Source organism: Leuciscus leuciscus (assembly GCF_965113295.1).
Source record: "Leuciscus leuciscus genome assembly, chromosome: 2".
Classification (NCBI taxonomy): domain Eukaryota; kingdom Metazoa; phylum Chordata; class Actinopteri; order Cypriniformes; family Leuciscidae; genus Leuciscus; species Leuciscus leuciscus.
Genome location: NC_138726.1, coordinates 43748244 through 43758729, shown reverse-complemented (window position 1 = coordinate 43758729; position 10486 = coordinate 43748244). Strand labels below are relative to the sequence as shown.

At 36.4% G+C, this 10486-nt stretch overlaps 1 protein-coding gene across 2 annotated transcripts in view; it reads left to right on the top strand.

The window, feature by feature from the left end:
• Window positions 1–225: 225 nt before the first annotated feature.
• tp53i11a (tumor protein p53 inducible protein 11a) overlaps window positions 226–10486 on the top strand; it is a 27966-nt gene continuing 17705 nt past the window's right edge. The window contains exons 1-3 of one of the 2 annotated variants that reach the window (XM_082150441.1): window positions 226–321; window positions 1874–1984; window positions 7602–7634. In XM_082150441.1, the coding sequence (XP_082006567.1) occupies window positions 7627–7634 (8 nt within the window). In that variant the 5' untranslated portion in view covers window positions 226–321; window positions 1874–1984; window positions 7602–7626. The remainder of the gene's footprint in view (window positions 322–1873; window positions 1985–7601; window positions 7635–10486) is intronic. The other variant, XM_082150442.1, reaches the window with a different exon arrangement.

Genomic DNA, 10486 nt, shown 5'->3' with positions numbered 1-10486 from the left:
GTTTTTGCTAAGCATTTATATTTAGGAAGGTTTTGTCATCAATCTAAAAAAACAGTCAATATGACACCTTCACCTTCAAATGAGGACCTAAACACAAGGCTATAATTTGAAGTGAAGAAGAAAATGATGACGTTTTGTCAGCTAGCCTATATTCAGAATGATTACGGTAGTTTCCCGGCGCTGCGCGCGAATTCTCTTCTGTTGCTTACGGTAACTGAGTGCGTGTGCGTGTGGCTTGTGTTGGTTTTGCGATTGTCACAACTGTAGCACGCGAGCGCACTGCATTCAAGGCAGCAAACAACAGATTGTCTGCGATATAAGGTAAAATTGATCATCATTTCTTGGTCTCATGAAATGTTAGCTGCAATTTTAGTTATTTTAAATTAAACTCAAGCATTAAAGATTTTTTATTCAAAAGGAGGAAAGTGTTATTTAGGACTATTTTCTTTTTGAAGGCAGCAGGGAAGGGTGTTCGTCACATTCTCTCTGTTTGGTCCGATTAATAAAACCGTGAAAACAACTTACGGTAATTAGCCCACACACTTACCATTTTAAAGTATTTATCTGCTTTAGCTCTAGGCTAAAAAGAACAACTGATTGTCATTGAAAAGTTAGGGAATAAATCAACTTTCTTCCAAACTCGGCGTGCTCCGTCCTATTACATCTCGTCTGTGTAGGCTACTGGCTTTTTCTGTCTTCAGAGCGAACATTTTGCATTTGCAATACAATAAATGGTCATATTAATGATGAGTAAAGAAGGTGATGGAATTAAGTTTTGAAAGCCAAGTACACAGAATAAGGACAGATGTCTGTTAAAGTCACTTTTTGACGTTTATTAAGTTCATTTTTTATAGTAGCCTAGGCTATACAATGTTCCAGACATCGAAGAGACACTTGCAGTTGCCACTCACCCTTCGAGAGATGTCATATCTTTACAAAAAAAAAAATACAAAAAATCGTCATCTGATATATGTACATTCTTGATGTGCCTTTTAAATCTTCTATAAACAATAGCTTCATTTTTAGTGGTTTTGCTGTGTCTTTTATGAACTATTTATACAATTACAATCTGTCAACCTTCAAACTTGAGAAGGCTAGACTCCTTTTGTTTGATGTATTTTGGGGTGTTTTAGGTTTGAGTATGTTTATATATTTCTGTTATGTAGGCAGAATTACTTTATGATTTGCAATTGATTTTGATTACAGACATGCTACGCTATCAATTTTTCAACATGAAGTACTTTTACTTTTTTAAGAGTTTGGGGTGGTCAGTTACTGGGATGGACAGTAATGTTAATGTTGTTTTAAAAAATCCCTTTCGCCACTCTTTGCTATCTTATAATCACCTGTCGATGTGTTGGATCTCATTTTTCAGTGGACTAAAATTGAAAACCAGTCTTACGGTTAGACTTTTGTATATTTCAACAGAAAGCAGTGTAAACCGTCTTATCTGTTTTTCAGTATAGCACAGAATCGTATTTAAAGCACTCAATGCATCAGTGTTTAGGGACAGTGTTTTAAAGAGTAAGCAGTTGGTCACAACAAGGTCTTATTTTGCTTGCAGTGATTTGGAATAATTTTGTAGTTATGTTTAAATAGATAGTGATATGTGTGTGTGTGTGTATTATTATAATATACATATATACTTATAGATATATGTGTGTGTATAAAATAGCAAATAGTCTAGCTTTGATTTCCCTTTTATTACCTTTAACAATTTTGCAGTATAGTTTCTAAATGAAATTGGCACATAATGTGACGATTCTCACCAATGGAAGTACACAACAGGAAACACTCTTAATTAGGCCAGTCCCCTGTGTTCTGACTTCTTTAACCTGCTTCACATTAATTAATCATTTTCTCTGTTCTTCAGATCTCTGTAGATGCATGTTGGAATGTGTGTCTGAGTATTTACCGGAAGACGCTGGACCATATGTTCAGAGTGTGGGGTTTTGAATTCTGCGTCCATCTCAATTGACTAGAAGTAAGTTGTTTACATCTGTGTTTGTTTCATATTTTGATATAATATTTGTAAAATAACAGCATGTTTATAATCAGGAAAATAATTTGACTGCATAGCGTTTTAAGTTTTTCATAAAATCTAAATTGTATACATTTACCATTCATATTTGTCTAAATACGATGCAATGTGTAACACGAAACACGCAAAAACACGAAGGTGGTACTTCAAGCTTGAATTGCTCTGATGGAAAATCCCTTTTTATGGAATGTGCATACATGTCAGTGGCCTGATTAATTGCGCTAATTGTTTTAGTTAATTCATTTCCTTATAATTAATTTCAGTGTTAACACATTAAATTGCCTACAGACATAATTTTGGGGGTCAATAAAATCAGGACCCTTTAGACAGTATTGGATTAAATGCTTCCAAAAGCCTCTTCAGACATTGTGTCCTTTTGCTGTAGAAAAGCATTTATGTGAGTCACTGAGGAAGATGCATGCTGTGCTTCATGAAGTGAAACATTAACAGCTCTGATTGAGGTAATGGCTCTGTGCCGATCATCAGTAACCCAAGTCTAGAAAAGGGCCAGAAGGAAAATTTGTTCCCATCACCAGGTGATTTCAATTGTAAATTTGTAGGTATAAGGTTAGGAGTGTGAGGGCTGTGTATTTCTATTACAGTAGAGAAAGCACATTTTCGGGTTTTTTAAATCTACTATAGTGCTATATGCTAACAGCTTGTCATTTGATTTTGCGGTTGCTGCTGGTGAAGGAAATATGCAGCAGTTTTTAGGGTTATAGAACTATATGTATCCGAAGCTGCAAATGAAAAGACAGTGGCACTTTTTAGCTTCCTGTTGCTGTCAAAATCGGATTGAAGCTTAAAGCCAATGATAGTCTTATCTTCTTCACAATTAACCACCCAACTCACCAAGCCGTGTCACTCTAGCCTGGCAAGCCAGACCTACATCAAGATGTTAGGTCTGGAAACTCACCATAGACACGCTCACTCCGAGGGGCGGGATAAACGGCTGTCTTTCAAATTCCCTCTGCACGCAATAGGACAGCGCTTCAACCAACCAGAGCGTTTTCCCAACAGCGGAGCTTAGTTGATAGATTCAACTTTTGCCATATCTGGCCGGCAAAACGACGAACACATCTTCCTTTTTTTAAGAATGACTTAAGTGCCGTTCTTTGCTCTTTTCTCAAAGAAAAACTTAACTCCAAGTCCTCCAGAGTCGCGGCCAAAGCCGATTCGAAAGACCGTTGTTCTCCATCAGCAACTGCCGTCATTCTGTTTTCAAGTGGCAGCCGTCGCAACTCTGTCGTCATATGTTAAGCCCGCCCCCGCCTACTCTATACACGACGTGATTGGCCTGACCCAATTTAGGTTTTTGCAGCTAGAAGGTCTATTGAGAGTTGCTAGACCCACCTGGCTGCGAAATACATTTTGCTGCCGCTAGGGTGCGTCTAGATTTCTAGGCTAGTGTCACTCAGCTGTATCTGGCTGACTAACACTCCCATCTCTGACATAAAAGCCCTCGTCTGTCGCAATCCATGAATTCCTCTCACAGTTTTTGTTCAACCCTTGTACTTCAAGTCATTATACGGCACTTTGTGACCTTTCTTATAATACTTTTTGGTAAGATGACATACAGACAATACGTATAAACAAAAAGAGAAAAGCACCCAAGCTTGTCCAGATGAAACACATCTTGTTTATTGAGCAAGTTCTAAAAATGTGTTACATCATCTGTTTAAATCTGGTTTGTTATGGCCAGTATTGTAAAGTAACAGAGGTACAGATGATTGATAGATTAAGGTAAATGATAAATGAGGTTTTTATGTGATTCGTATCTAATGTTTCCATTCATGTGGCCAGTGTTTACTTTTATTAAAGGCTTTTACAGTATTCACAGAAGGAATTTTTTTTTTCAACTTCCTGTTTTTCAAATAATTTTGACTGAAGTGGCAGATGATGGGTTTTCATTCAAAGGAGCACGGTGAAGTATTGCTCTCTCAATATAGGCTGATTGCCTGTCTGTCACATATTAAGAAGGGTAATCATTTGACTTAATACATTTCCCTTCAGACCAATAAAGTATCTTTCTATAAATACCCATTTGACCCTCCACACATATTCTCCATTGTATAAGACATGAAGATTCCTTTGGCATGAGAAGCTCTATGCCACTTAACCAAATGAAAACGGGTTCAAAGCAGTCCTTTGTGAAACAAAGTGCAGAATGTCTGTAGCCTTTAAATATAAACCAAATTGATTTTTCCCCACACATGGCCATGGAAAGAACATCCTCAACCCTTTCACTGTCCGACACAGATGACTGCACACCAGAAAAGAGGGCTTTTCATCCTCCAGCCTAATTAGCTTTGGGGGTCTTTGTCAGGAACCTCTTTGACAAGAGTATTTAAATATTTAGCTGTACTAATTTCTTTTTATAACCATAGACTGTCTAATTTTGCAAATTTGGCTAAATGCTGAGCATTATTCTACAGCTGCAAGTACATTTCAAATGTGTATATCTTTTCCCACAAGGACCAAACTGTTCACACAGAATAATTTTAAGATTATGAATGCATGATGATTAGTTGTTTGTTGGCTGCGTGCAAAATTATTACTGTATAGGACAATTCTTTAGAAATGCGAGTGCTTGGATGGGCATTTACCTAGTTTTGGCCCTAGAGACTTTAGCCTAGATGTGTTGAATTTGGTAGGATGATTTGCTTTAAAATCACTACTGAAAAATTGTTAAACTTAAACTGATACTGATTTGTTGCTGTCAAAGTTTGATCGAGAAGCAGGCTTGTAATTTAATGATTAAACAGTTTCTTTTGTTAACCTGGTTTTCATATTCACTATTCAGACATGAAAGTAGTGTAAGCCAACGTTAAAGTTTGTTATTGGCCCATCATAGAGGAAGACTGTGGGAGACAAATTGAATGTGGGTGAATCAAATAATGGCTGCGATAACTGAAAATTCTGGTTTGGTCAGCGTTCTTGCCAATATCATGAGAACGTTACTCAATGTTCTTATATTTTCATCATGGCATGGGTCATTAATATCATTTCACAGCTTTTGTATTTCTAACATATTTGATGTTGTTTTATGAATGCTGTTGTTACCCCACAAAAATATCCACCACTTGCCTAACTTGCAGGCAGCTTTGTTGATTATAATGGGAACAATCTAATTTAGTCATGCCACATTTTACTGCTCGCATATAGTGTAGACACAGCATTGGTCAGAAAATGTACTTTATTTCATATTACGTTGTAAAGTGAAGTATCTGAAATTTACTCAAATCGGTATAAATAATACCGATTTTTCTACTTCAGGATCAATAATACCAGTGTTATTTTTAGTATCATTGGTATACTATATACTATTATTATTAATATTTTTATATTAATATTAAATTTTTAGTTGATGTATTTGTAAAATTGCATTTGTAATTATTTGAACTAACATGTAGAATCAAAGTAGAACATTTACAACATGATTTTTCAATTTTTGTAGTATATAAACTTATGATAACTGAATGAATTTAGTACAGTAATGTGAAGTAGCCTTCCTTTTGCTTTTTGTTTAAGTGTTCTGGTGGAAAAATTGAAGTGTTCATTGTTTATTTCTGCTGATGAATCACCTCTTAGTTTGGAATATGAGCATTATGTCAGCTCTGTTTTACTTCACCAGGATTGTAATGCTTGTTCACATTATTTTCACTGAGGTGACTCAGAGCAGCTCTTGGACTTTCCAAGCTTTCCCTCACATGCCAGCTGCCAGGAGGCACAATTCACAGAATTGCTATCTAGGGCTGTTCCATGGCCAACGATTTTTCTAGTTGACTAAAGTAGTCATTCATAAGCTATTAGTCGACTAATTGCATTTTTATATGACAGCTGAAGGCATTGCATCATAATATATTGTGATAAAACTGCTTTTCTTGACAACTGAAATGGAACCTTCGTACATTGAAGCTTTCACTAAGAATATATTAGATATTTAACAACCTCCATCTCATCATTTTCTGTGAGCTCTAGATGCACTTGTTTCATTTTAAGGAACCTTTGCACTCCAAATATGTGATTAGGATGAAATGTTTAATCTGTCAGATCCCAATTCATGTAATATGCATGACTATAAATCCCACCCAGATCTGCACTGACCTTTCTTTTCTGCTGAGTATGAGAGTGTGTTGTCATGGCGCAAGCTTGACTGATGTGTAGACATGAGATCAAGATGTTCATCTCTGCTGTTGGGGCTTTGAAATGTCTGTGTCGTGAAGGCTTCTCCACATTCAAACCCTGCTATTTTCGCAAACCTCTTTATACTTTGCATGGATGCAATGTTTTCTTAACCAGCAGGAAGCAGTTAATGACTAGATTACTGCCAAACTGTTTGTTTAGGGTCAAGAGGGCTCTGTCACAAGAAGGTTACCGAGTAACAGGCCTAAAAAGCTTAATGTTTGGCCATTGCTAGGATGTGCATGTAAAATCTATTTTAATTAATCGATCTGTTGAGAAATTTGTTATTGTAGGCCAGTTGAAGTTGATTTCAGCCAAATGTTTTTTTGTAGCTTCAGACTATGAATCCATCAAGTCTGAGGATATCAAACACATTTGATATTTTGAGCTGATTTTAGAACACATATTGCTTTCAACAAGTCATATTTCTTCATGAGTTTGTTGTGTTCAGAACGACCTGAAAATCAGTGTGTGATCCTCATTGGTTTAGTGTATGATGTATAGTTTTTCTCTGTGACCATTTACAAAGTCGGCAAGTGTATGGTGCCTTTTGTTGTGTTGTGTTGCGTATCCCAGCCTTAAGTCACACATGTTTGGAGCTACATAATAGTTTCAGTAAATTATGACACAATTTGAATTATTTGGCAAATAATTCCTTTGTTTTTTTGCAGAAGGGTTTGTTTTATGTGAATTTTATGTTTATTATCATTTCATATTTACCCATAAAGCAATAGACTGAATCATTTTAAAAGTTAAATGACTGCATCTCTGTGATAATTCCAGAAAGTGTAATATAAATGAATTTAAATAGCCTACTAAAAAAAAATATAGAATGGACATAAATGTACATTTGGTCTGAGCATGTAGCGGAGTAGAATGCCTTTGCTAATGCAGTGATATAGAGTACAATATTGCTAAGTTGTGCAGTAGCGATGTATGTGTAGGCCAGTCTTAGTTCAGATGGGGTCTCAAGTATTCCAGAGAGGCTAGTAATGGAAGCGGTAAGGCTTCTTGATAATGGTAATAAGTTAAGAAGCTGCACATTGTCCTGGGGGGGAAGTGGAGGATCAGGGCTGAGATGGAGAGTTATTCAGTGATGTCTTGCAGCATCTTCTTGTCTGATAAATGTCCTGCAGTTATTGCACAGCCTAGTTCACACTGTTGCAACAAACGCCTGCCAAACACAAATCACCCAACATTTATACAGGTTGCCGTTTTCTGGTGTTTTGCACAGAATGTTCAATCAGTGTTTATTTATAAATGTCTTCACTTTTGAGCAATTGCATACTTGCTAAATATATACATTTATTTCAAATAAAACACTTTTGTTCTCAGTTAATGTGAGAAATTTAAAGATGTTCACCTTTATCTTTAGGGAGAGGTGGTTGTTCTTGCACCAAATGACCAGGTCAGTCAGCTTCATCATCATTTCTGTTATTCTGGTGCTGTCAGCAAAATAGATAATTAAATAGTTTGTTGTGGGTACATTTGAGTGTTTATTACTCCCTCATTCAGATCTATTATAGACAATTATCTTACAAATCCATTTCCTTTCCCAGATGATTAGTGGGCCCATATTGTAAAAGGGAACAAGTCAAAATACCTTTCATCTTGCAAACAAATTGATGAATTGGCAATCTGATTTATGTAACATCGTAGTGCTTTTTTCTGTTGTCAGTTTGTTTAAATGAGTTGGCAAACTGCTGTGATTAAGCAACACATTGTAAGCGCACGGCTAATGGAGAATTCAAATGTTTGCCCTCTGTGCGCCTCATAAAACCCTCTTTGAACCTAAAGACAATGACATTGAGGAAATGATATGATTAACATTTCAATAGAGGGCACATCATTAATAACAGCCAGCCTCAAATAGCTGATTAATAATTAGAGAGGCATGATCCCTGAATATATTTATGATCATATGAAAGGCACAAAGTTTTGTGTTACTAGGCAAATTAAGCAACTTAATGTTTGTTGTGAAGATAATGATATGAGATTGAAGAACAATTGGATGAGCTGTCATGGATGGCAGACTCTGAATAAAAACGGATGGAGCAGACAGTTTACATTTTGCATTCATAATCGTGCTGTATTGTACAGCCTGGAGGATTTTTGAGTTTATCTGGGTCGAAATGTCAGAATAATAATTAGTGAAATAAGCAGGGGGTGAAATTTAGTTGTAATTTCGGTTTTCCTGTGCAGCTGGTATTGTAATGTATACTGATTCAGGATAGGGTACCGATAGAAATTATGAATATATCAAATAAATATTGTTTGTCGCTCACTGTCACATCATTTTGTGTGTAATAAGGTGCATGATGACAGCTAGAGAAACGCATATTAATCTGCATAATGTCTAGCTCATTGTTAATTTGTGACAATAGTTTTGTGGATTGATTTCTGCATTTGCATTTAGCTTCGTCTCCAACTTAGCGTTCATATTGGCATTTTAACAGCGAACCTAAAGATACTGAACATAAAGACGAAGGGATACGTTCACAACCTGATTGGTCGGCTTTTATTACCGAACATCCAAAACAATGCTGTGTGCTGGGCTAAATACGCTCATTGTATGTGTGTGTAGCCTACATATGATAGTATTTTGACCAGCTGAGAACTCGTGAAGAGCTTATAAAAAGTTTAAAGGAGTCAAAACAGCAACAGGAATCCCTCTGTGTCACACAAACGAAGATCTGCTGCAAGATCTGCTGCAAGGAGGTTCTGTTGTCTGTACCAAACTGTGATGGGCAACATCGCGACTATGAAAAGAAAAAAACGAGTATGCTTGAGCATTCTGTCCTTTTTAGGATCGCATCTTGTGACAACATGTCCCGTTCGAACTGCACTGGAGTTTGTTTGGATGGCAGCATTCACACTTATTCAAATTAACCTCACTAACAGAGCAATCGCACCAGGTTTCATTATAATCAAACCAAACATGCCAAGTGTGAACACACCCTTAATATTCATCAGTATTATAGATTTGACAGCCAGACACTATTGGATGATAACTGAACTGAGCTCGACGATGACTTCACTATTTTTCTGCAGAATTGCTTTATGGATGAAATTAACTGAATCAACACTTAACTAACTTCAGCTGAACAATGACACTGTTTTCTTTTAGAGCTACTGTACATCCGAAATGAACATTTTCCTCTTATCACCGTAAAGCTGCTTTGAAACAATCTGTATTGTATAAAGCGCTATGTAAATAAAGGTGACATTACATTGTAAAAAACTATTTTTAGAAGAAAATAAAAATGCTGGGAAAAACTCAAAGAGTTACTTGATTATTATTTTTGGGTTTATTTAATATCATCACATCATAATGCAGATTTGCTATCAAGATATAGGCCTACACTGAAAAATACTTGTGATTCAGTCACATCTGCATTTTTCCCAGCATGCCAGCATTTTACCAGCACATTGAAAATGAATATGGTTGCATTTATGTGTATCTCACTGAACATGATTTGATACTTCAGGTTTATGAGTGTTGCTTGATGACTTTTTGTCACTATGTTCTATTGTTTAGTATTAGCATATTGTCCTGGAACATTGCAGAGTTGTAATTCTATGTGGAAGACCATAACAGACTTATACTAGAGCTGTTTAAGTGAAAGTATAAATGTTCTTATAGAGTTAAAGCCAAAAGCCTGTTTAACTTTCATGATGTCAGTGGATTTTAAAGGGTTTATATCTCTTTAGAGCATTAATACAATGTTTAGATTTTTGCATTTAGTTTTTATTATTTTGTAAAAAGAAAAAAAGAAAGAAGCCATTTAGGACTGGCTCCTGTTGTTTAAATGCCTCAATAAAGTAAATCTATGGTCCGTTTTGGCAAGTGCCTGCAGTTTTTCTCTCTCTCTTTTTATTAGCTGCCTTACTCAGTTGTCTAATGGGAATGAGTTGAGTAATGGAGTAGAACATCAGTTCTAACCCAACAGACTCTTTGGGGCTGCGGCTGCGGCTTCGGCATCATCAGTTCATCTTTTGGCAGTAAGCAGCATCTAGTGTCTCACAATATGTTGAGCAGCCTTAGTTTGTGCTTTTTGTCCTCATTAAACTGAGGGCTAAAGAGCTAGGATCAACATGAGGCAGCTGCTGTCATGAATCAAGCTCCATTCATTAACACCAAGCTAATCAATTAGATTAGACAGGCTTTGGGTTGTTCAATAAGCAGTCTGCACAAGATATCAGAGAAACATGTCCTGTTCCCTTCTGTGCAGCAGAAATTAGCTGTCTTTGAACCTCTTT